We start from the raw sequence: 26,685 nt of genomic DNA on the forward strand, positions 1-26,685 counted from the left end.
ACTCCTTGGACTGAGCCTGCCCTCAAGGAGGAAGACTTAGTCCCTCATGGTCCTTTGAGGAGACAATTTTCCTGCAGCACATCTTTGGGGGGGAAAAACCCGCAACCTTGAAATAATTCGAATTAGGGCCTGATTCTGGACAGTCACTTGTCTGAAATAGTATAGGCTCTCCTGCTTGATCAAGGGTCTGGACTAGAAGACCTCCAAGGTCCCTTCTGGCTCTTATTCTGATTCATCACTGGAGGTTTTTAAGAAGAGACTGGTCAGTCTGGACAGATAACTGGACAGACTGGACAGTCACTCGTCTGAAATGGTGTAGGGTCTCCTGCTTGAGCAGGGGGCTGGACTAGAAGACCTCCAAGGTCCCTTTTGGCTCTTATTCTGATTCATCACTGGAGGTTTTTAAGAAGAGACTGGTCAGTCCGGACAGATAACTGGACAGTCACTCGTCTGAAATGGTATGGGGGTCTCCTGCTTGAGCAGGGGGATGGACTAGAAGACCTCCAAGGTCCCTTCCAGCTCTATTCTGACCGGTTCTTGGAGAAGTCCATAAACAGGTATGTATGGACCTTTAGCAGCCAGGCATCTCTGAACATCGGCTGGTAGCGAGCGATATAAAAGGAGGGCTGTGGATGTCCCACCACTCGCCTCCCCTTCCAGAAACAAAACTCCAACAAAGCTGCAGGTGCAGATCCACCCTCGGGAGCCACACTGGCCGGCGAGAAGCGCGAAAGAGTTAAAGGCACAGAGCTCCGCCCGCTAGAGAGGCAGCACCGAGGAGGTGCCGCTGGTCTTTGCCCCCTTCCCGTCCGGGGAGGACACGGATGGGCGGCGAGGCTGCAGCCCCAGCTGGAAGGGAGGCGCGTGGCCGGCAAATCGGGGCGAGGAGGGAGCGCCGGCTGAGAGGAGAGGCGGCAGCTCTTCCCGCGGGCAGAGGGCGGGCTGCCTGGACGGAAAGAAGGCAAAACAAGGCAGGCGCGGGGCTTCACCGGGGAAGAAGGTAGGGTGGATCGGGGAGGCGCTGGAGCAGCCGCGGGGGTCCCTTTTCCTCCCCTCCTTCGGCTCCCATTCACTCGTGCAAGGCAGCCCAGGGGCTGAGCGCTTTGCCCCGCAGGTGCAGTTCAAGAAGGCACTTTAGCACTTAATTTGGAGCGGCGGGCGGGGGTGGGAATCTCTGCTGGATCTGAGATCTCGGGCTCTTATCCCGTCTCCCTGGTTGCTTTGATCCGGTTGTGTGGCTTTTGAACGAGGCGGCTGGGACTTCTGGCAATTGTCTGGTCTCTGCCGCCCGTTTTCACACCGAACCAGTTTGGGATAGACAGTGGCATTTCTCGCAACGGGGTAATATGTCGGAGTGTGGCGGAGACTCCCCCCCCCCCCACCTTCATCCCCAAATGAATTAAATCAATTATTGTATCAATATGGTATGCGTCAATTTGCAAAGAGTTTTATTTTCATAGCTTTGTTTGAAATGTTTGAGCTTGAGAGTGTGACTGTTGGATAAAAATTTCCATCAAAGATCGATCGATCTATCTATCTATCTATCTATCTATCTATCTATCTATCTATCTATCTATCTATCTATCTATCTATCATCTATCCCTCCCTCCCTCCCTCCCTCCATCCATCCATATCTGCCTGCCTGCCTGCCTACCTACCTCTATCTAGCTATCTAGCTATCTAGCTATCTAGCTCTTTATTTGTCTGTCTATCTATCTATTCCTCCCTCCCCCCCTCTCTATTTAGCTATTTAGCTATCTATCTATCTTGCTATCTATCTATCTATCTATCTATCTATCTATCTATCTATCTATCTATCTATCTATCTCTAATCTATCTATACCTCGTTTACCAACCGATTTGTGCGACCATTTTGAAAAAAAGATATTTTTAATCATCTTTTGCGACCTGTGCGGCCACTCTCATATGATCGCTCTTCTGATAATGATGTGATTATTAAATATTTGATTTGTAGGGGCCCTGATCTCATCTAATCAACTCTGGTGGCTCTCAAAGAGTAAATATAATAATTTTAAAAAGAGGTTAAACCTAGGGCCACCTCGGCAACATGGGTGGCCTAGACATTTAATAATAAATAAAAATAAACAATAGGCAAATATGTAGTATCCATACAGGTAGCACTCGCTGCATGACTGCAATTGACCCCGGAATTATTGTCATATGTCATGCTGGTTGTTAAGCGGATCGCTGCATGGCTGCACCTGATTTTACAACCTTTTTCTTTTTGCAACACTCCCTAAGGGAATCTATTGTCTGTAGTGGGTGGTGGTTTTTTTTTTTTGCTGGAAACCAGAAGTAAATGTCAGTTTCCGGCAAAAAAAGCATAAATCACAATCATGTGACTGCGGGATGCTGTAAATGGTGGGCTGATCATGTGACCACGGGGAGGGAGCCGATGAGCTTTGAATGGAGGTCGTAAAGGTCCATTGTAAGGGCACAAAGAAACCGGTCGTAAGTTGAGGACTTACCTGTCAATGAATTTAACAACATAAAATCACAGCCAGCCAGCAGCAGAATTCTCTCTGGAGCATCTCAAAACAGCCTGGTAAGAACTTCACACTATTGTCAAGACCCCCAGGCCTAAATGATTGGTTTGGGGCCAATCGAAAGTCTGGGGTTGGGTGGGGTGGGGTTAATGACTTCTGCCGCAGCCATTTGAGCTCGTTGCAATGAAAAAAAGAAGTGCTTTGTGACCCATTCCCACATTTATGACTGTTGCAGTGTGCTTGGAGTCACATGTTCGTCATTCCTTCCCTTCACAATTGGCTTGCGACACACAGAGTCAATAGAGAAGCTGGCAGTAAAATCAGAAGGAGCAGTCACATGATTTTTCTGCTTAGCAACCATGCCACTTTTGCTTAACAATTGAAAGGGGAAGTGACATCATAAACTCTTTCACGGGCGGTGATTTTCTGCTTAGCGACCACGCTGCTTAGCAACTGAGTTTCCACCCTGAGCTGTGGTTGCTAAGAGAGGACTATCTGTGTATCCCTATCGATCTCTGTAGAAAATAAATTAGCTTGGCTGTTCTCTCGCAACTAAACCAGCGTAGGGTGGAATGAGCGGGCCTTAAAAGTAAATCACTAATCAAATAAAGAGGTTTTTATGGCCCTTTGAAAGGCTAGTTTCCCCCAGAGACCAAGGGAGCGTTTTCCAGATTCACAGAATTTTGTGAGTAAAGGCCCCAAACGTGGAGAGAGAAATTGCGGGGGACCCTGGAACCAACCAGGATAATTGAAGCACCAGTACCCGTGGCTTCAACTGAGCTCAGGCATGGAATTCATTCCTTGATTCAGGATGGGGAATTATCTTTATTCCAGTGAGAGAATACTTTGCAAATTTTAAAGAAGTCATTCATGTTACAGATGTAGAAAAAAAAAATCCCTTTTGTTCCTGGCACATTATGTGGCCACCTCATTACTATTTCCTCCTTCCTTTCCTTTTCTCTCCTGGAACTGCAGGGAGCAACAGCGATGGAGGAGCAGAGGCGTGTGGTAATCAAAGAAGAAGAGAGAACCGAGAGTGGGGGAAGAGACCCTTTCATTGTCCAAGTCAGGACCATTGGGGACTCTTTGACCGGGGCTGGCCCATCCCACATTAAGATGGAGTCACAGGAGGAAATCCACCAACGCTGGGATTTTCAATGGCAGGAATTCTTGAAAAGAGTGGCAGCGCTCCCCGCCGCTCTGCCTCCCTTGGACGACGATGCCAGGGGTTTCCAGGTCCCCTGGGGGAGAATTAAGGAAAATCCTCCCGGGGAAAGTTCTGGGGAAGCCAGAGGGGAATCCGTGCTCCAAAGGGATCCGAACATCAGTGGGAAAGCTTGGATGGACAGGGAGAAGCTGGATTTCTGCATGAAGGTGAAGGTGGAAGAGTCCATGGAGGAAGTTGACCTGGGGAGCCAGTGGCCCCTACAGCTCAGGCAGTTCGGTCCGCAGGATGCTGAGCAGCACCAGGAGGTATCCAGTCCCCAAAGGCCGAAAAAGGGGGGGAGGAATGGGTTGGGCAACGTGGAGGGTGGGTTGCTTAAAGCCGTGGCACGACAAAACCGCGCTCGTCAAAATCATGGTGATAAAATTGCGGCGCTAAAGCTGCGACGTCATCACCGCGCGTCATCACCGCCGCAACAACAGCGCGGCAACAGAAGGGCGCTTTAAAACGGCGCCGCGGCAGAAAGCTGACTTCAATTAAGGTAAGGGTTAGGATTAGGTTTAGGGGTTTGTTTTAGGGTTAGGTTTAGGGTTAGGTTTAGGGTTAGGTTTAGGGTTAGGTTTAGGGTACTGAGTGCTTGGGAATGCGCGAATTTGCCCTCCACGATTATGTCATTGCGGTAGGGTCGCGTTTTTCCTTAGCGCTTAGAACGGCGCGAATTAGTCTTCGCGCTTATGTCTCTGCGGATAAGGGCTTCGCGGATTTGTGGTGCAACCGCTTAAAGCTACGAAGATTGTGTGAAATGGGTTACTAGCCAGCTATGGTAGCAGAGGTCAGTTTGTAATTTCAATGTTGGTTGCCTGTGAAAAGATGGTGATTAGCCTAATGGAGATATTCCTTGACGGATGACCATTCATTCAGTGATCCATCATCCAGTTGCAACAGGGCTGAAAAAAATAAGAGTTACAACTGTCCATGAAGTTAATTCCCCCTGCCATAACACAATCCAAATTTTAGGGCTTGGCAGCCTGCCCATGCTTACGACCACATGGGCATTTCAACTCCCTCCACCCGTGTATCTTGTCTCTCGTCTCCCTCCTTTTGGGTATCCTGCACTCTGGCATGGTTCCACCACAAAACTGCGGTAGACTAAAGCGCGCTCGACGAAAGCGCGTACCTGACGTCATCACAGCGCGACGAAAACATCACACTGTGAGCGGTAAAGTTAAAATTAACGCGAAAACCTTACCCTAACCCCCCAAACCTAACCCTAAACCTAACCCTTAACCTAACCCTAAACCTAACGCTAAACCTAACCCTTAACCTAACGCTAAACCTAACGCTAACCCTTAACCTAACCCTAACCCTAACCCTAACGCTTAACGTAACCCTAAACCTAACCCTAACCCTTAACCTAACCCTAACCCTAAACCTAAACCTAACCCTTACCTTTACGTGAATCGGCTTGCTTTAAAAGCGCTTTTTAAAGCGCCCCTTTTTCTCCGCGGTCGTATTTGTCGCGCTGCTGATGACGTCAGGTACGCGCTTTAATCGGGCGCGCTTTAGTGGACCGCGGTTTTGTCGTGCCATGCTCTGGCACATACCTTTGTTGCCCTGCTGCCACCTCTGCCCCCCCCCCCCCAAGCTGAACTTCGCCGTCTTCTTCTTCCTGCTAATGCCCCATGTTGTGGGCTGCCAGCGGCCAGTGGAGCTGATAGCAGAGTTGGACAGAGAGGAGGTTGGGGAGGAGCATGGGCCAGTCCTGGAGGCTGGGGAAGGCTCGGATGAGGGCTCTGTATCAGAGGCAGAGACGGGGCCGAGGCTGTCTGGCAGTGATCAGGTGCCTACGGAGCTAGACAGCGGTGAGGCAGAGGAACAGCTGGAGCCTGTTCCCAGTGTGTGCATGCGCAGAGCTGCCAGAAGAGAAGAACAACTCAGAAATCAGGGGAGTAAAGTCACAGGTGGAAGGTGATTGGCCCCTCCCATAGGAAATCAAAGAGGAGCAAAAGGAGAGTGGGCTTTTCCAGGAAACAATTTGTTCGGTCGCTAGATTCGTTTCAGGAATGTGAAGATCTGTCTCAGAGACTCTGTGCCCAGTCTTTCCTTGCACAGCACTTCATTTGGAAAATATTTACACGGCAGCTTTCCAAGATACATAAGGTATGTAGTCACAAATATTCCTTTGAAGGACTGTTTGCCAAGCCTTGCTGAATATGAATGGGAGGAATTCACATTTGTTTAATAAAAGGGGTTTGTCAGGACCAGGACTCTGCCTGGTGCTTTTTGGGGAAGCCAAGATCAGAACACGCCAGGATCTAGGCTCTGAGTGCGGGTGCAAGCCTGGAGTGCCCACGTTGAGCACAGCAGGGCAGCGGAGTCTCATCTACCAAACGGAGCTTGCCAGGCCAGGATAGAGGCAGCAGGATGGTGAGGCAGAAATCCTGGCAAGCAGGTCCCTGGACGAAGGTGCCAGGAAGAAGTAGAGGGAGGTGGTCTTACCAAATCTGCAACGTATATTCTGCTGCTTCTGTTGCAAGCGCTCCTGAGAAATCAACTTAAGGGCTATTGCGAGGGGTGGAGATCAGCCCAGTGAGGCAAAGCCTACCCATTTCTCAGCTATCTTTCCACTTTCAGCCCAGCTTTCCTCTGGGAAAGTGTCTTGCAAAGCACCCAGCACTTGCCTCTGGAGAGTGTGAGCCTCAGCACATGGAAGCTGCTAGTCCTTTGTGAGGCTTTGCGGGAGGAAAGCTGGCTCAAGAGCAGGGGTGTCAAACTCAAGGCCAGTGGGACCTGATTTGGCCCAGCGGGTGCTTAGATCTGGCCCACCGGGCTGTCCTGGAAACAGCAAAGGATGGCCTGCAGTGCCTCTGGCAGCAAAAATGGAGCTCAGGAGAGCCACATGTGGCCGTCCCAGGCCCCGTTTTTGCCCACGATGGCCTCCTGCAGCCTTCTGCTGGCAAAAATGAAGCCCTCTGCTAGCAAAAAAAGGAAGGAAGGAAGGAAGGAAGGAAGGAAGGAAGGAAGGAAGGAAGGAAGGAAGGAAGGAAGGAAGGAAGATTATAATGAGAGTGAGGGAGGGTCTGAGGGAAGTTCTGCCTTAGCGTGGCACGACAAAACCGCGGTCCACTAAAGCGCGCCCGATTAAAGCGCGTCGCTGACGTAATCAGCAGCGCGACAACAGCGACTGCAGAGAAAAAAGGGCGCTTTAAAAAGCGCTTTGAAAGCAAGCCAATTCACGTTAAGGTAAGGGTTAGGGTTAGGTTAAGGGTTAGGGTTAAGTTTAGGGTTAGGTTAAGCGTTAGGGTTAGGGTTAGGTTAAGGGTTAGCGTTAGGTTAAGGGTTAGGTTTAGGGTTAGGTTTAAGGTTAGGTTAAGGGTTAGGTTTAGGGTTAGGTTTAGGGTTAGGTTTCGGGGGATTAGGGTTAGGGGTTAATTTTAGCTTTAGCGCTCACAGCATGCTTTTTTCGTCGCGCTGTGATGACGTCAGGTACGCGGTTTCGTCGAGCGCGCTTTAGTCGAACGCGGTTTTGTGGTGGAACCCTGCCTTAGAACCTGGCCACCACAGGTACCCCCGACACATGTGACATCAAACTGGCCATGCCCACTTCAGCCATGCCCACCCCAGCCACACCTAGTCCCCAACCCCGAGGTCAAACATAACCCTGATGTGGCCCTCAATGAAATCGAGTTTGATACCCCTGCTCAAGAGTAAGTAGAGGACCTGCAGATAGGCTCTGCCAGCTCAGGGCTCTTCTCCATCCTTCTCTGGGAGCCTGTGGGCCAATTGTCCAGGAGAGCTTCCAGCTGCTGAATGCACACTACGCTTCCAGGAAGGCCCCTTTCCTCCCATTCTGCTGCCACCTGAAACAGACTTCCCACACGGCCTCCCAACTTGTTCCCCTGCCTGGCCTGCTAATGGGAAGCAATGTGCTTCCCTGTCCCGCTGCCTCCCCCTTGGCTGGGCCTGGCAAACTCCCTTCAGCAGACAAGGCTGCTCCAGTGTCCTATCACCATGTACATTCCAGGGATGCACCCTCGCCCAGCACCTTGATCCCAGACCAGCAGGAGGAGGAGGAAGACAGTGAAGGTCAATGGCAGCAAGGAGAGGCAGGAGAGCAGGAGGAATGTGTGTCTTCGCCTAATGATGTCTCTGGCCTAGTCTAATGACCGCAACGGGGTCTACTGGAACTAATGTCACTGAGCAATACAGTCCTATGGTTTTGCCTAACGACCGCCTTGCTTAGCGACAGAAATTCAGCTCCCAATTAGCGTAAGCCATGTACTACCAGTACCCTCACCACATAAAACCCAGAGGTTCTGCTAAGGAGATGGTGGAGCTTCCTGTGTGTCTATGGCAGGGGTGTCAAACTGGATTTCTTCGAGGGCCGGATCAGCATTGTAGTTCTCCTCTGCGGCCCGGCCGGGGCAGGGGGAGGAAGGGAGTTGGGACGGATGCCTCCTGCAGCACCCTGGCAGCCAAAACGGTCCGTGGTGGTCCATGTGCAACCCCCACCCCGTGGCCCATTTTGGCCTGCAGAGTGCTGCAGGAAGCCATCCAGGCTGAAAATGGGGTGCAGAGGGGACCTCACACAGCCTCCCCGCACCCCGTTTTGGCTGCCAAAGGCACCGCGGGCTGCTCCTTTGCTATTTCCAGTCTGGCCCCGTGGGCCACATTTAAGCACCCCACGGGCTGGATTCAGCCTGTGGGGCCTTTAGTTTGATACCTGTGGTCTATGCCAATCAAGAGGATGGCCCAGAGCAGAATGTTTTGCAGCAGATAATTCTGGAGTAGATTCAGAGGATTATAAAAAGGCAGAAGGGGAACAGCGTGGTGTCCTAGAGGTGGAGCTCTTGCCTTGTAATCAGGAGCTGTGAGTTTGATCCTAAGTACAGGTAGTCCTCCACTTACAACAATTCATTTAGTGTCCGTTCAGCATTACAATGACACTGAAAAAAAATGACTTATGTGTTCTGACCTAGGCTTCCGGAGACAGTAAAAAGCACACGCTGTCCCAAAAATCCTGTTTTTATTTCAACAGCTGTGAATTATGTTCTTCACAGCCCGTAATGAGTCACTAATAGTTTGTAAAGAGTCCGACAGAAGTCTGCCAAAGTCTTTCGGGGTAAGGCTGATAAGCACCCACCTTTATCTCCCTTGAAACACTGCCAAAGACCTAATTGGCAATTAGCTTTGCAAGGCCACACAGAGCACAGAGTCAAAACAGAGCTTAAGACTTTAAACCGACCAGATCGAACAAAGTTGCTTCCTGCAAAGGCTCAAATGCCTTTACTCCTCCTTTATATCTTATTGGGAGGGGCCAATCATCTCCAAGCCTTGCTCCCAAGTCATCCCTTTTGCCTTAACTGTTCTTGCCTTCTGGCAGCTCTGCGCATGCACGCACTGGGAACAGGCTCCCCCTGTTCCTCTGCCTCACTGATTGCTGATTCTGGAGACTTTGGAGGCAGCACATAACTCCCAGCTGGTCCTGGCCCCCTCTCTGCCACCAATGCAGAGCCCTCGTCCGAGCCTTCCCCAGATTCCAGGACTGGCCCATGTTCCCTCCCAACCTCCTCACTGTCCAAATTTGCTGCCAGCTCCACTGGCCGCCAGCAGACCACAACATTATCAGTGTTTTCCACACTTAAAACCATTGCACCATCCCTGTGGTCATGTGGTCAAAATTCAGACGCTTGGCAAGTGACTCATCTTTCTGACAGTCCCGGGGTCATATGATCCCCTTTTGCAACCTTCTGACAAGCAAACTTAAAGCCAGCACTGTTCCCTCTAAGGTGCGCGACTGCGCGGCCGCGCACGTGGCAAGAAAACACCGCACAGCAGTTTCTAACTGCCGCGAAGTGATTTCTGTCACAGGCTCCGGAAGCTGAGGGGCCTCAGAAATCTAGGGTGAGCACGGGCGCGGGGATGGCGGCAGGAGCTTACACGGCACAGCAGGTCTCCTAGGACCTCCTAGGCGCCGGCTACGCTGCTCATTACCGTCAGACGCCCCGTGTTCAGCAAAGCAAATGAGGGGAAGTCCTTTGCAGGCGGCTAGAACTGGCCGCCTGCAAAGGACCTCCCCAGACTTGTTTTGATGAGCACGGAGCGACTGACCGTAGTTTGCGCCGGCCGCGGCCGTTCAAACTAGCATCAGTCGCCCTGTGTTCAGCAAAGCAAGCCCGGTGAGGTCCTTTGTGGGCGGCCAATCCTAACTGCTTGCACCCAGCGCTGCGACTGAAGTTAACCCCCAAAGCCCCCGCCGCCACCAGAATATCTGCTGCCGTCTCCTCCTCCTCCAACAGCACTGCCGGATTTGCTGCCTGACGCTGCGGCTGAGGTGAAGCCACCAAAGCTCCCACCAGCACCCCCGCCCATGGCAGTGGTGCTTCCCTCTCCAATAGCAGTAGACTTATATACCGCTTCATAGGGCTTTCAGCCCTCTCTAAGCGGTTTACAGAGAGTCAGCTTATTGCCCCCAACAATCTGGGTCCTCATTTTACCCACCTCGGAAGGATGGAAGGCTGAGTCAACCCTGAGCCGGTGAGATTTGAACCGCTGAACTGCTGATCTAGCAGTAGCCTGCAGTGCTGCATTTAACCACTGCGCCACCTTGGCTCTCCACGTGGAGCACCTGAGCTGGGCCCCGTGTTATCCCTCCCCCTCCCCCTCCGCCGTGCTTTTGAAGAGCAATGAGGCTGTGGGAGCCAGTAGGAAGGCGGCGGAGGGGGCGAGAGCAGGAAAAAAAGGCCTCATGGCCAATGTTCCCTCTAATTTTTTTTCAGTGTGAGCAGAAAAGTATAGTGTTTGAGCGGCACATTTTCATGCCTGAGCACCTGAATTTTTTTCACAGATGTCACCTAAGATAACAACGAAATCAGTATTATTTGAAACTCAAAGTTATGTTTATTCAAGGTACCCGCTTAATTAAAAATGTTATATAATATCAGTATCACTTAGCAACGCTCCTGCTTAGCAACCAAAATGTTGGCTCAGTAAGTCTGGCATTTGAAGCACGCAAGTCTTAAAGCTGTTGTTACAAGATCCTTGTACCCCTAAACCTTTAGAAAAAAAAAACCCAGAGGTCTTCAAACCTGACAGCTTTAAGACTTGTGGACTTCAACTCCCAGAATTCCTCCTCCAGTCATGTTTATGTGGATCTGCTCCATCTTCGTTTTTTTTCACAGGGGACAGGGCTGCCGCTGAAGATGCCAACGAGCCCCCGCTGCCACTAGAATAACTGCTGCTGCCTCCTCCTCCTCCTCCAACAGCCTCACCACATTTGCTGCCCAGCGCTGCAGCTGAGGTGAAGCCGCCAAAGCTCCCGCTGCGCCCCCGCCCATGGCAGCGGCGACGGTGCCTCCCCCTCCACTCGGAGCATCTCAGCTGGGTTCCGTGTTACCCCTGCCGCTGCCTCCACCTCCGCCGTGCTTTTGAGAAGCCATGAGGCCTTTTTTTCCTGCTCCTGCCCCCTCCGCCGCCTTCCTACTGGCTCCTGCACCTCATGGCTCTTCAAAAGCACGGCGGAGGGGGAGGGATAACGCGGGGCCCAGCTCAGGTGCTCCACGTGGAGGGGGAGGCACCACTGCCACACGCGGGGGTGCTGGCAGGAGCTTTGGCGGTTTCACCTCAGCCGCAGCATCAGGAGGAGGAGGCGGCAGCAGATATTCTGGTGGCGGCGGGGGCTTTGGGGGTTAACTTCAGTCACAGCGCTGGGCGCAAGCGGCTAGGATTGGCGCCCACAAAGGACCTCCCCAGGCTTGCTTTGCTGAACACGGGGCGACTGATGCTAGTTTGAGCGGCCGTGGCTGGCGCAAACTACCGTCAGTCGCTCTGTGCTCATCAAAACAAGTCCGGGGAGGTCCTTTGCAAGCGGCCAGTTCTAGCCGCCTGCAAAGGACTTCCCCGCATTTGCTTTGCTGAACACGGGGCGACTGACGGTAATGAGCAGCGTAGCTGGTGCCTAGGAGGTCCTAGGAGACCGGCTGTGCCATGTAAGCTCCTGCTGCTGTCCCTGCGCCCGTGCTAACCCTAGATTTTCTGAGGCCCCTCAGCTTCCGGAGCCTGTGACAGAAATTACTGCGCGGCAGTTAGAAACTGCTGTGCGGTGTTTTCTTGCCACATGCGCCACCGTGCAGCTATGCACCTTAGTGGGAACAGTGCTCATGGCTTCTCAAAAGCATGGCGGAGGTGGAGGCAGCGGCAGGGGTAACACGGAACCTAGCTGAGATGCTCCGAGCGGAGAGGGATGCACCGTCGCCGCTGCCATGGGCGGGGGCGCCAGCGGGAGCTTTGGCGGCTTCACCTCAGCTGCAGCGCTGGGCAGCAAATGTGGTGGTGCTGTTGGAGGAGGAGGAGGCATCTTCAGCGGCAGCCCTGCCCCCTGTGAAAAAAAACGAAGATGGAGCAGATCCATGCAGATGACGTTGCTGCAACATGACTGGAGGAGGAATTCTGGGAGTTGAAGTCCACAAGTCTTAAAGATGTCAGGTTTGAAGACCCCTGGTTTTTTTTTTCCTAAAGTGTTATGGGTGGAAGGATCTTGTAACTTGACAGCTTTAAGCCTTGCATGCTTCAATGCCAGAGTTTCTGAGCCAATATGACTGGAGGAGGAATTCTGGGAGTTGAAGTCCACAAGTCTTAAAGCTGTCAGGTTTGAAAACCCCTGGGGTTTTTTTTTCTAAAGGATTAGGGGTACAAGGATCTTGTAACAACAGCTTTAAGACTTGCGTGCTTCAAGTGCCAGACTTTCTGAGCCAACATTTTGGTTGCTAAGCAGGAGCGTTGTTAAGTGATACTGATATTATATAACACTTTTAATTAAGCAGGTACCTTGAATAAACATAATTTTGAGTTTCAAATAATACTGATTTTGTTGTTATCTTAGGTGACATCTGTGAAAAAAATTCAGGTGCTCAGGCATGAAAATGTGCCGCTCAAACACTATACTTTTCTGCTCACACTGAAAAAAAATTAGAGGGAACATTGGAAGCCAGATTCACTTAACAACAAAGGTTTCTAACTTCACAACTGCAGTGACTCACTTAACAACTGTGGCAAGAAAAGATGTAAAACGAGGGAAAATTCACTTAACAATTGTCTCACTTAGCAAAAGCAATTTTGGACTCCACTGTGGTCATACGTTGAAGACTACCTGTAGTGGCAGATATTTGTCTCTCTGGGTGCAAAGAGAAAATATCTCTTGTGAGTTCCATGTAAATGTCAGGAGAGGCACCCCAACCTCCCCGTCCCCCATTGCGAGGGAATAATGGGGTCTTTAAAAGGAAAAAAAATAGAAAATCAGAGGGGAGTGGTAGAGTTTTAGATGTTCTGTTTTGTTGAGTATTCTATGATCAGGAAAACTAAATAAAAGCAACCCTGATCTTTGTTATAGAACAGTGATGGCAAATCTTTTCGGCACTGAGTACCCAAAGCCGAAAGTGCGTACATGCACATGCATGCCTGCACACCAGAAACCTGGAAACCAGCTGGCCGGTGCATGCATGCCTGTTTTTTGGGCCGTTTTCAGGCTGTTTTGGGGACCATTTTCAGGCGTTTTTTCGGCTGTTTTCTGGTGCTCCGGCGCCTGTGAAGACCAGCTGGCTGGCATCCATGTGCGAGCCAGAAACCTGGACAGCTGGTTGGTGCACATGCATGCGCAGGCCGGCTGGTCTTTGCATGCATGAGAGCACTGGAAACCCGAAGACCAGCTGGCTGGTGCACGCATGCCTGGTTTTTGGGCCGTTTTCAGGCTGTTTTTTAGGCAGTTTTCAGGCTGTTTTGGGGCCATTTTCAGGCTGGTTTTTAGGCCGTTTTCAGGGTGGTTTTGGGGCCGTTTTCAGGGTGGTTTGTAGGCCGTTTTCAGGCTGGTTTTTAGGCCGTTTCCAGGTGGGTTTTGGGGCCATTTTTAGGCTGCTTTTTAGGCCGTTTTCAGGCTAGTTTTGGGGCCGTTTTCAGGCTGGTTTTTAGGCCGTTTCCAGGTGGGTTTTGGGGCCATTTTTAGGCTGCTTTTTAGGCCGTTTTCAGGCTAGTTTTGGGGCCGTTTTCAGGCTGGTTTTGGGGCTCTTTTCAGGCTGGTTTTTAGGGCATTTTCAGGCTGGTTTGGGGGCTGTTTTCAGGCTGGTTTTTAGGTCGTTTTCAGGCTGGTTTTTGGGCCGTTTTCAGGCTGGTTTTTAGGTCGTTTTCAGGCTGGTTTTTGGGCCGTTTTCAGGCTGGTTTTTAGGCCGTTGTCAGGCTGGTTTTTGGGCCGTTTTCAGACTGGTTTTTAGGGCATTTTCAGGCTGGTTTGGGGGCTGTTTTCAGGCTGGTTTGGGGGCTGTTTTCAGGCTGGTTTTTAGGTCGTTTTCAGGCTGGTTTTTGGGCCGTTTTCAGGCTGGTTTTTAGGTCGTTTTCAGGCTGGTTTTGGGGCCGTTTTCAGGCTGGTTTTTAGGCCGTTGTCAGGCTGGTTTTTGGGCTGTTTTCAGACTGGTTTTTAGGCTGTTGTCAGGCTGGTTTTGGGCCGTTTTCAGGCTGGTTTTTAGGCCTTTTTCAGGTTGGTTTTTGGGCCGTTTTCAGGCTGGTTTTTGGCCCATTTTCAGTCGGTTTTTTGGGCCATTTTTCAGCTGTTTTCTGGTGCTCTGGCGCACGTGAAGACCAGCTGGCCAGCATGCAGAACCCAGAAGAGCAGCTGGCAACAGACAGCGCACATGCCCACAAAGAGGACTCTGCGTGCCACCTCTGGTACGCATGTCAAAAGTTTGCCATCACGGTTATAGAATATAAAGGTGTTCTAGTTGACCTAATGAGGGTCGTTTGTCAAACTCTTCAGCTAAAAGCATAGTTGTAGGGTTTTTTTGTGGGGTCAATCCTCTCTAATCCTAATCGGAACAGCCACAGAGAAGGCCCTCCTCCGGGTGGTAGCCAATCGGCATTGGCCAGTAGATGGGATTCGGAGGAGGCCTACTCTGTGGGATCTAATAGGTCTGTTGGAGGTAATTGGCAGCAGGCGGTCTCTCAAGTACCCAGGTCCAATACCATGAAGGGCTTTATAAGTAACGACTAGCACCTTGAAGCGTATCCGGAGACCAATGGGCAGCCAGTGCAGCTCGCGGAGGATAGGTGTAACGTGGGTGTACCGGGGTGCACCCACAATCGCTCGCGCGGCTGCATTCTGGACAAGCTGAAGTCTCCGAATGCTCTTCAGGGGCTGCCCCATGTAGAGCACATTGCAGTAGTCCAGTCTTGAGGTCACAAGGGCATGAGTGACTGTTGCGAGTGCCTCCCGGTTCAGGTAGGGACGCAATTGGTGCACCAGGCGAACCTGGGCAAATGCCCCCCTGGTCACAGCCGACAAATGGTGTTCTAAAGTCAGCTGTGGGTCCAGGAGGACTCCCAAATTGCGAACCCTGTCTGAGGGGCGTACAATTTCAATATAAAACTCCCTCATGCAGGAACGACAACGTTACTCTAAGTCTGGCGTGCCCTGTTGTCAGCTGCAGAAATTTGGTCATAAGCGTGCACGTTGGCCAGAAAATTATCTTTTTCCACCGTCTATTACCACTGTGCTTGAGAACAGTCATTAACTGATGTTGCCACAAAAAGAGAAGTGACTTTATTGTGGCTTGTGAAACCGGGGTTTGACTGACTGTATTTTTTGGAGTATAAGACGCTCCGAAGTATAAGACGCACCTAGATTTTAGGGAGGAAAACAAGGGGAAAATATCTGCCTCCCAGTAATTTGCCTCCTTGCAACAAACAGCAAACACTACAGACAATATACACTGTTTGTAGTGTTACATTTCAGACTTTACCTGTACAGATGCTGTTAAAATTGATATGCTTTCTGGAAGTATAGTTATTCTCTGCTATTTAAAAGAAGATAGATTGCAGCCTCCGCAAACCCAATTTTCCCCATTTGCTGCCAGGTGGTAAATTGCTGGGAGGCAGAGGCCAAAGGGTTGGGGCTAGTGGGTGGGTGGGGCTACATTCAGTGTATAAGACGCACCCAAATTTTCACCCTCTTTCACCCTCTTATACTCTGAAAAATACAGTATATTGTGAGAAGTCAGCCAATGGTATGTAAGCAAGGAAGCGATCCGTTGCCTTTGAAGTAAATTTTTATTTATTTTTATGCCACCTTTTTATTTTTTTATTTTTTTTGTAAATGTGTTTTTATTTTCCATTTTCATTTCGTACAGTCACATATGTACTGTGCATAACCGGGGCCATATAACAATAAACAATAAACACAGCCATTCCTCTTGTCAACAATACCCCCCAAAATAGAAACCCAATGTACCACTTCGACCCTCCATACACCCTTTCTTTCGCCCCCCTCCAACTTTCCATCTTCCCTCCAACATTCCCCGCCATCTTTTTATTTTTATAATAAAGGTGGCAAATATAGCTAATACTCCCTCTTCCTCCAATTTTCTCCATGACAATCCTGCAAGGTGATTTGGGCTGAAAGAGAGCGATTGACCGAAAGTCCGCGGACCAATTTTTGATGCCTAAGGCAGGACTAGAACTCATAGTTTCCTTACCATGATTAGACCAAATTGCCCAGAATGAGTTACAGGTTACTCTTCATTTATTAACCACCTCAGTTAATGATTGTTCGCAAATACGACACTAATTTTAAAAAAATCATTTTCTATCCAAATGTGCATTTATGAGTTTCAGAGCATCTCTGTCAATCATATCTTCACTACTACAGGTAGTCCTCAATTTACAGCCATTTGTATAGTCTCCATTCAAAGTTGTAGCGGCACACTTAAAACCGTTACAGAATCACCATGGTGATGAGATCAAAGTCCAGATGCTTGGCAACAGGTTCATGTTTATGGCGGTTGCAGTGTCCCAGGTCATGTGATCTCCTTTTGCGGCCTTCTGACAAGCAAAGACAATGGGGAAGCCAGAATCGTTTAACAATTGTGTTACTAACTTACCAGCTGCAGTGACTTACTTAACAGCTGAGGGGAAAAAAGGTCGTAAATGGGCAAAACTCACTTGTCTCGCTTAACAACAGGAATGTGGGGCTCAATTGTAGTTGTAAGCTGTACAGTTAGTAGCCAATATATATCCTGCTCTTATTTTCACTTATTTTTGTCTCTGTGTGTTTATATCTCATACCAAGATACCTTCCAAGAGAAAACACCCTGTTTCAGCTGAAGTGAGTAGCAAGAAGCAAAGGAAAGCCATAGATCTCAATTTGAAGATGAAGATCATCAAAGCGTACGAGGCCGGGAAGAAGGTGACTAAAATAGCGCGAGAGGTAGGCTTGGCCCACTCCACCATCTCCACCATTTTGAAGGATAAAGCGAGGATCAGAGAGGCGCTAAAAGGAGCAGCTGGCATGAACACAAGTATAACAAGGCAACGAAAAGGCCTCATCCACGAAATGGAGAAACTCCTCATCCTCTGGATTGAAGATCGGATACAGAAGAGGCTGCCGGTGAGCCTCCTCCTCATTCAGAATAAAGCGCGCAGCATTTTCTTAATGCTGAAGGAACAAACGGGCGAGGAGTGCACCGAAATATTCACAGCCAGCCACGGCTGGTTTATGCGATTCCAGCAAAGATTTCATTACCAGAAAACGCACCCGTCAGGTGATGCGGTGAGGGCCGACGAAGAAGCTGCCAGACACTTTCTGAATGAACTCGATGGGATCATAGCGGAAGGGAACTATTTCGCGGAACAGATATTCAGAGTGGACGAAACTGGGTTGTATTGGAAAAGAATGCCGGAGAGGACCTACATACACCGAGAGGCCCAAGCAATGCCTGGGTGCAAAGCATTCAAGGACAGAGTAACCTTACTCTTGGGTGGAAACGTCGCCGGATTCAAGCTGACGCCATTCCTGATCCTTAAATCAGATCACGCCTGTATGTTCGAAAACATAAGCCAGGACACGCTGCCCGTTTATTACCGATTTGATTGGAAGGCCTGGATGACACCTGTCCTTTTTGAGGATTGGTTTACGAATTGTTTCATACCCCAAGTAAAGGAATATTGTGAACAAAAGGGGATTCCTTTTAAAATTCTCCTCCTCCTAGACAAAGCGCCCGGACATCCCCCACATCCTGACAGTCTCCACCCCGATGTAAAGGTAGTTTATCTACCCCAAAACACCTCAGCTCTCCTACAGCCTGTGGGAATGGGGATGATCTCGGCATTCAAGATGTACTATTTGCATGCAGTGTTTGCCAAAGCTTTAGCCGCAATGGAATATGATAGAGTAACGGTGCGCGAGTTTTGGAAAAACTACAATATCCTGCATTGCATTGAAAACATTGCAATCGCCTGGCAGGATGTGAGTGGGAAAAGTATGCAGGAGTTTTGGAGAAAGTGTTTAAAACGTTTTGTTGCTCTCACAAGCAACTTTGAGCTATTTCACCGAATCCCAAATTTGGACGAAATAAATCGGAAAATTTTGACACTCACGGGATTCCTTGATTTAGAGGTCGATGCCGAAGACGTGAAAAATTTGGTGGCGTATACGGAAGGGGAGCTATCTAACGAAGATTTAATTGAACTGAAGGAAGAACTAGAAGCCCAAAAGATCGTGGAAGAAGAGGTGGAGAAAGAAGAAAGGAAAGAAGAAAGGAAAGAAGAAAGGAAAGTTGTGGAGGTGCGGCCCAAAACGTTCAGCCTGAGAAGATTGGCCAGTGTTTTCTCGAGTGTGAACAAAATTTTATCTGAATTAGAGAGCATGGATCCGGATGTGGAACGTTTTAGAAGGGTACACTGGGAAATGTGTGAAATCTTAAAATGTTACCGCGAAATATATGAAGGAAAAAAGAAAGAAAAGAATGATAAAGAAAACAAACAGAGTGGGTTGCTGAAGAAAGTTACTCCTCCCCCAGCTCCCCTTCCCTACCCTTTGCCCTTCCCATCTACAGGAACACAAAGCCCAGAAGATCCACAGCCGTCAACCAGCTACGCCAGTGGAACTGATGTTCCTGAAAACACAGACAACTATGAATATTTTCAAGGATTTATATCCAATCTGATGCTTACAGGTACTGACATTTCAAAATCCATTGGGAACAGGTGGCTTTCATTTAGCGACTGCTTTTTGTTTTCTTCCAGTAACCAGAGTGTTGGTGAAAAAGTGACTCTATGACCAATCCTCCCATTTATAACTCTCACATTTTTATAAAGCGAAGAACATATGCAGGAATTGGGTATGTCTAGTTTAATAGAAAGAAGGACTAGGGGAGACATGTTAGCAGTGTTCTGATATCTCAGGGGTTGCCACAAAGAGGGAGTCAACCTGTTCTCCAAGGCACCTGAGGGCAGAACAAGAAGCAATGGGTGGAAACTGATCAAGGAGAGAAGCCACTTAGAACTGAGGAGAAATTTCCTGACAGTTAGAACAATTAATCAGTGGAATAGAAGTTGCCTCCAGAAGTTGTGAATGCTGCAACACTGGAAGTTTTTAAGAAAATGTTGGATAACTATTTGTCTGAAGCGGTATAGGTTTCCTGCCTAGACGGGGTTGGACTAGAAGACCTCCAAGGTCCCTTCCATCTCTGTTATTCTATTCTATTCTATTCTATTCTATTCTATTCTATTCTATTCTACTCTACTTTACTCTACTCTAAATATGAAGTACAGAGGATTGTGTGTATGATCTTGCTTTAGCTTTCCTTTGCTTTTCAGATCTGTGAAGATCATAAATGCAAGGATTGGTTGTGAAGTTACTTTTTCTTCACTCTAGTAACTGCAAAGGGCTGCTAATCAAGGTAGTCACTAAAGGAGAACTACCCATAAGATCATAATCCTGATTGTGGGTTTCAGTTAACATCTGCTTATATTAATTACTGAGTTCAGTCCTGTTTGGGGTCTCTAAATGAGGACTACCTGCACCATTATTATTATTATTTTTTGGTAATGCAGTATAATCATTCCCTAATTTTAGACTTACAGTATATAATACAGGGAATCCTCAAAATAGAACACAAATGGGGCTGGAGTTTCCACTGCTAAACAACGTGGCTGTGAAATACGATGTGTCATAACCACATTGCTTAGCAACTGCAATTCCAGCAGTTGAGGGAATGGCAATTTCACAGTATCCTTCCCCTGGAATGGGGTGGGAATGGAGATTTTACAGTATCCTTCCCCTGGAGTGAGGAGGGAATGCAGATTTTATAGTATCCTTCCCCTGGAGTGGGGAGGGAATGCAGATTTCACAGTATCCTTCCCCTGGAGTAGGGAGGGAATGGAGATTTCACAGTATCCTTCCCCTGGAGTGGGGAGGGAATGGAGATTTCACAGTATCCTTCCCCTGGAGTGGGGAGGGAATGGAGATTTCACAGTATCCTTCCCCTGGAGTGGGGAGGGAATGGAGATTTCACAGTATCCTTCCCCTGGAATGAGGAGGGAATGCAGATTTCACAGTATCCTTCCCCTGGAGTAGGGAGGGAATGCAGATTTCACAGTATCCTTCCCCTGGAGTGGGGAGGGAATGGAGATTTCACAGTATCCTTCCCCTGGAGTGGGGAGGGAATGGAGATTTCACAGTATCCTTCCCCTGGAGTGGGGAGGGAATGGAGATTTCACAGTATCCTTCCCCTGGAATGAGGAGGGAATGCAGATTTCACAGTATCCTTCCCCTGGAGTGGGGAGGGAATGGAGATTTCACAGTATCCTTCCCCTGGAGTGGGGAGGGAATGGAGATTTCACAGTATCCTTCCCCTGGAGTGGGGAGGGAATGCAGATTTCACAGTATCCTTCCCCTGGAGTGGGGAGGGAATGCAGATTTCACAGTATCCTTCCCCTGGAGTGGGGAGGGAATGGAGATTTTACAGTATCCTTCCCCTGGAATGAGGAGGGAATGCAGATTTTATAGTATCCTTCCCCTGGAGTGGGGAGGGAATGCAGATTTCACAGTATCCTTCCCCTGGAGTGGGGAGGGAATGGAGATTTTACAGTATCCTTCCCCTGGAATGAGGAGGGAATGCAGATTTTATAGTATCCTTCCCCTGGAGTGGGGAGGGAATGCAGATTTCACAGTATCCTTCCCCTGGAGTGGGGAGGGAATGGAGATTTTACAGTATCCTTCCCCTGGAATAGGGGGGAATGGAGATTTCACAGTATCCTTCCCCTGGAGTGGGGAGGGAATGCAGATTTCACAGTATCCTTCCCCTGGAGTGGGGAGGGAATGGAGATTTTACAGTATCCTTCCCCTGGAATAGGGGGGAATGGAGATTTCACAGTATCCTTCCCCTGGAGTGGGGAGGGAATGCAGATTTCACAGTATCCTTCCCCTGGAGTGGGGAGGGAATGGAGATTTCACAGTATCCTTCCCCTGGAGTGGGGAGGGAATGGAGATTTTACAGTATCCTTCCCCTGGAATAGGGGGGAATGGAGATTTCACAGTATCCTTCCCCTGGAGTGGGGAGGGAATGCAGATTTCACAGTATCCTTCCCCTGGAGTGGGGAGGGAATGGAGATTTCACAGTATCCTTCCCCTGGAGTGGGGAGGGAATGGAGATTTTACAGTATCCTTCCCCTGGAATAGGGGGGAATGGAGATTTCACAGTATCCTTCCCCTGGAGTGGGGAGGGAATGCAGATTTCACAGTATCCTTCCCCTGGAGTGGGGAGGGAATGGAGATTTTACAGTATCCTTCCCCTGGAGTGGGGAGGGAATTGAGATTTTACAGTATCCTTCCCCTGCCACACCCACCAAGCCATGTCCACTGAACCGGTATTAAAAAACTTTGAATCCCAGCACTGTTCTGATGGCAAAATGGAAGTTGGCGGGCGTCAATGCGTAGCTTCCTTTCCGGAAGGCCTCGTGACAGCGAAACGAAGGCCAGGGGTGACGTGCACAAACAGCGGCAAGTGGCTGCGGAAGAAGTGGCTGGCAAGGCAGGTGTCAGAGTGTGCGAGGCCTGGCTGCAGCTCCACCCACCTTCCCCGCCCTAGCTTCAGTTTTACCCACGCGCCTCGCCCCACCTCCTGCAACCAGGTGCAACGGAGTGGGTGGGGTCTTAACTAGGGCTTATATCTGAAATAGTATAGGGCCGTGATGGTGAACCTATGGCATGTGTGGCCAAAGTGGCACGCGGAGCCATCGCCCGTTCCTCTTCTGGTGCGCATGCGCGTGTGATGATCGGCTGGCCTTCGTGTGTACAGCAGTGCTGGAATCTGGAAGAGCTGGTCTTCCGTTTTCCAGCCTGAGCCTGCGCACTTGTCAGCTAGTCGTTGTGCACGCATGCACACCAGTAACAGGAAGACTAGCTAGCTGGTGCATATGTGTGCACCGGAAACAGGAAGTTCATTTTCTGGCACGTGCATGCCCGCCTGGGCAGCTTCTCTTCCGGGTTGCGGCCAAGAAAAGCACGCACGCGCATTTCCTTTTCAGCACTTGGTGCCAAAAAGATTCACCATCATTGGTTGAGCAGGGGGTTGGACTAGAAGACCTCCAAAGTCCCTTCCAGCTCTATTCTGATTGATTAACTGATTGAGTGATTGATTGATCTCCAAGTTGGATCCCATCTCTTCCAATAGGGCTTGAATCTTATTCATCTTGGAAGGACTGGAGAGGAAGCCTGGTGCAGAACTTAATCAACTTTCCCTTTTTTGTTTTGTTTTCAGGCATCCCAATCCCAGCATTATACGATACTAATATCTCCCCAATTGGAGGAAGAGGCCTTGGAGATTGTGAAGGGGAAGCGTTCCCTGGAGATAAAGCAAGAGAATGAAGAGGAGGCCAACTCACTAGGTCAGGATGTAGACCAGGGGTGTCAAACTCACGTCGTCACATTGTCGTCATGTGACATCTCACAACTTTCCCCTCCGCCTTCGCTAAACCAGGCGTGGACGTGGCCAGCCTGTGACGCATCCAGCCCACGGGCCACAAGTTTGACACCCCTGAAGTAGACTGTCAGTCATTGCACATATGAAGTGCTTTGACCCATGCTGCTTTTCTGCTCTCTTTTTTGAAAACCCCAGGAAGTGCCAACATCTTGTAAAACAAGTTGGTTGCGCAGTCCTTCTCATCTTATGGCTCACCAAACGCTGGCTCTGGGTGGGAATCCACATTTGGCCATGGCCAACACAGCTATCTAGCTTCTGCCTGGGTATAAGAAAGGGGAGACTCCCACCCTTCTGGCCCATTGCTATCGTGTTGCACAGATCAGGAATGAAGGATTCTGGGAACTGAAATGTGGCCATCTAGAGATAGTTGTAAGGTGGTTTGATTAGCTTAGAAGAGTGGTTTTTCAACCTGTGGTCATCACGGGGGGTCTGCAAAGGCTTGAATAAACATTATGTTGAACATTTTAAATATCATTGGTTTAGAATAGAATAGGAATAGAATAGAGTAGAATAGAATAAAATAGAATAACAGAGTTGGAAGGGACTTTGGTGGAGGTCTTCTAGTCCAACCCCCTGTCCAGGAAAGAAACCCTACACAACTTCAGACAAATGGTTATCCAACATTTTCTTTAAAACTTCCAGTGTTGGAGCATTCACAACCTCTGGAGGCAAGTTATTCCACTGATTAATTGTTGTAGCTGTCAGGAAATTTCTTCTTAGTTCTAAATTGCTTGACTCCTTAATTTGTTTCCTCCCATTGCTTCTTGTCCTGCCCTCAGATGCTTTGGAGAATAGTTTGACTCCCTCTTCTTTGTGGCAACCCCTGAGATATTGGAACACTGCTATCATGTCTCCCCTAGTCCTTCTTTTCATTAAACGAGACATAGCCAGTTCCTGCAACCGTTCTTCATATGTTTTAGTCTCCAGTCCCCTAATCATCTTCGTTGCTCTTCTCTGCACTCTTTCTAGAGTCTCCACATCTTTTCTACATCGTGGCGACCAAAACTGAATGCAAAACTGAATGGTCATCTGATCCATGCAATATTTTAAGCCAGTGGTTCTCAACCATTTCTTCACCATGCCCCATGGTCCGTGTTTGTAAAAGGTATTTAAAGGGTGTGTGTGGTGAAGAAATGGTTAACAACCATTGGCTTAGGATATTACATGGACCAGGTGACCATGGTATTTAAAATGTTGGTGAATGAGCCCATTAAATGAATGCTTTAAAAGTAAATCAATGGCTGCTTAGTGATATGTGAACACTGCCAGCTTCAAAAAGAGTCTTCTTGATGGGGAGGTCTCCCAAACCGAGGTCTGAGATAGATGCTGAAAACCATCACATGAGGATGCTTGAGAGAATGGACAGCCACTTGCCTGAAATGATATAGGGTCTCCTGCTTGAGCAGGTGGCTGGACTAGAAGACCTCTAAGGTCTCTTCCAACTCTCTTATTCTGTTTGAATTAGGGATTTCCTAAGTCAAACAGGAGGGAGAAGACAAGTTGGTCTTTAGAGACAAGGTCAAATGGAAGAAGGAAGACTAGTTGCTTCCATCAACGCTGGAATTTTTACCAGACATTTTTGTAAATGAAATTCATTGTTGGGGGGCAATGTGACATAAACACTCTTCTGTTTCTCTTAGAATATGGTGGATATGGGACAACTCATAACAAGAAGACCTTCCAGGTGGGAAGATCTGAAGAAATAGATTTTGGAAGATTCCATTAAAAGGAGTCAAACGATCACTTCTCTGGGGTTCCAGGATTAAAGAAAGCCAGTACATCCACCAGGAGTACGAAGGCAGACAGTAAAGAAAGCCAATGAAACTTTCCTGCCTGAAGATGGCAATCAAAGTTTGAACGAAGCCAATTTTCAGCAGGGGCACCAAGTCTGGATTTAAGAGGTGCCAGGGATGATGTGCAACTATCAGTGTTTGAATGTGCAAGCAAAGGATAACTGCGTAAACAATATACTCTTTGAGAACATTAACAGCAAACCCCATTTATTCCACAGGGAAAACCCTCAACAAGAAAAAAAAATCATGTTTGCTCAGAGCGCGGAATTTTTTTTGGTTCTAAGCAAATCTCCTAAAGACCATCCAAACCGGAAGGAAGCCACATAAGCCTTCAAACTGCAGGAAAAGTTTCACCGCAGAATCAACTCTGATTAAACATGAGAAGTTCTATGCGTGAGAGAAGCTGTACACATGCACTGAATGTGGAAAAAACTTTTTGGGGAAAAGGGCATTCTGGTCAAGTTCCTGAGTGGGGGGGGAAAGCCACATAAATGCGCTCAACTGCAGCAAAAGTTTCATTGGGTGAGATGCCCTCATCAAACACAAGCGAAGGAGAGAAGCCGTATGAATGCTTCCAAGTTTAAAAGCTGCCATCTTTTAAACACTTCAGGGTGAGAAGCTTCACAAGTATTTATTTAGACCTTGGCAAAAGCTTCAACAAGAGAGGAAGGCTGGTGAAAAATGAAGCATGACAGAAGTGGTATCAGCGCTTAGGCAGAATGCAGAGCTTCAATCACAGCTTGTGTTCTACACAAGAGCCCACCTAGGAGAGGCCACAGGGGTGTGTCCTCAATACGAAAAGACTTTCTTTCTAGCTCAAATCTCAGAAAGCCTATCATGGTGCACACGCGCACACCGGAAGCCCCATAAAGTTTTTCTGTGGTGGGAAAATATCCATTAGAAAATGGTGGCCTGCCAGTGGATTCATCCCTGAGGGAAACCATCAAGATGCTCAGTGGGAGAGAAAGGTTCTGTTCATTCCTCCATGCTTCGTAAACATAGGAAAATCCACTCAGAAGCGACGTCCTGGAGGACAAGGTTGGTGTTCGGGTCTACCATGCGTTCTCAGAGATAGTGAAAACGATACTAGCGTTGGGGGGAAACATCAGACAGCAGAGAGGAAGCACAAGGAACAAGGATGATGGCTTTGAAAAATATTGACACATTAAAGTGTTATAAAGAAGCGCTTGTTTCACACTGAAGTACTTTGTTCAACCTCTAGCATAGCAGGCAGGTTAAAAATGACACTTCCTTCAAATCTTGGTACAGGAGGCTGTGAATTGTAATCCCACTTTAGCCATGAAAGCCAACTGGATGATCTTGGGCCAGTCACTCTCTCTCTCTCTCTGTGTAACTCACCTCATAGGGGTTGTTGTTATTGTGGAGAAAATAGGAGGAGGAAGATGTGTTGGATATGTTTGCTGCCTTGAGTTATTTGTAAACATAATAAAGATGGGATACTAATAAACAAATAAATAAAATAGATCAGGGGGTTGAGCTCCGTAAGGAATATTGATCTGTGCAGTCGGATGCCTTGTGAATATATTGAGATCCATGCATGTTTTGAGAGAGGAGCTGCAATTCAGTAGGAAATATTGGGAAAGCAAAAGGGGAATTTTCTTTGTCTAGAATGGCCCTCATAGGCCCACACTCATTCTTCACACTCACAGTTTTATTGAGGCCTGCTTGATTATCTCTCTTGTGATTAGATACATTAATCCTGTGGTTAAAATACCATCCAGAGCCATTGAGAGTCAGGGAGCATACAAACGACATACCAATGTAATGTAATAGTAATTTTCTTTGATGATATTTTATATTTACATATTTTGTATGGCTGATCTTCTAAAAAAAACAAACCAAAAAAACAGTTGGCAAGAAAAGAATTCAAATGAAAACAATTTAAAATCAATAAACTGTATCGCTGATTCTCAACCTTAGCAAATTGATGATGTGCGGACTTCAATTCCCAGAATTCCCCAGACGGAATGAGAGGTGAACTGAGACCGGATTTTTGTCATATTTCTATTCTTCCTGATTAAACTTTTTAGAAACACGGTTCCTTCCCCCACAAGATCCTTGCTGCTGTCAGGGCTGGTCCTAACCCACAGGTAGAGTCTTAACAAATAGGAAATGCACCTACAAACCAGGCAGGACATGGACTGCACTGTTGTGCCTGCCAACTTGTCTTTTTTTCACTATTTATGGACGGCCTTGTTTTCCATGGACAAAATTAAGTAATCCTAATAAACTGAAAAGTTTCTAAAGGGCTTGTTTTAAGAGCAAAACTTGCTAAATGTCTAAAAATGTTGGAAACGGACCCAGAACCATGATGTAGTGCTGGGAAAAAATATTTTTGCACTTATATGCAGGAAAACGAATGTATAGAAATAAAATTGTTATTGCTGATTGTGAAA

General features: G+C 48.3%; 1 protein-coding gene across 3 annotated transcripts; it reads left to right on the forward strand.

Moving 5' to 3' along the window:
* Positions 1-815: 815 nt before the first annotated feature.
* On the forward strand, positions 816-26,685 carry LOC106542351 (tigger transposable element-derived protein 1). 3 transcript variants are annotated; one of them, XM_014058043.2, is made up of 5 exons: positions 816-1,000; positions 3,483-3,980; positions 16,781-18,665; positions 22,254-22,380; positions 24,116-26,685. In XM_014058043.2, exons 2-4 carry the CDS (start codon positions 3,495-3,497, stop codon positions 22,358-22,360), a joined length of 2,478 nt encoding a protein of 825 aa, XP_013913518.2. In that variant the 5' UTR covers positions 816-1,000; positions 3,483-3,494; the 3' UTR covers positions 22,361-22,380; positions 24,116-26,685. The 3 variants fall into 3 exon arrangements, with proteins under 3 accessions (XP_013913518.2, XP_013913519.2, XP_087567743.1); XM_087711617.1 differs by lacking the exon at positions 816-1,000 and adding an exon at positions 2,415-2,566; XM_014058044.2 differs by lacking the exon at positions 22,254-22,380.

Source organism: Thamnophis sirtalis, unplaced genomic scaffold, assembly GCF_051295495.1.
Source record: "Thamnophis sirtalis isolate CommonGarterSnake01/CBP01778 unplaced genomic scaffold, rThaSir2_p1.2 scaffold_3, whole genome shotgun sequence".
In the NCBI taxonomy this organism is placed as follows: Eukaryota; Metazoa; Chordata; class Lepidosauria; order Squamata; family Natricidae; genus Thamnophis; species Thamnophis sirtalis.

Bases quoted from the DNA above. Each gene is read 5' to 3' on its own strand.
- LOC106542351 (XM_014058043.2), top strand. From the start codon at position 3,495: ATGGAGGAGCAGAGGCGTGTGGTAATCAAAGAAGAAGAGAGAACCGAG. The intron at 3,981-16,780 runs GTATCCAGTCCC...TCTCATACCAAG, and splicing joins ATGCTGAGCAGCACCAGGAG to ATACCTTCCAAGAGAAAACA. The intron at 18,666-22,253 runs GTACTGACATTT...TTTTGTTTTCAG, and splicing joins ATCCAATCTGATGCTTACAG to GCATCCCAATCCCAGCATTA.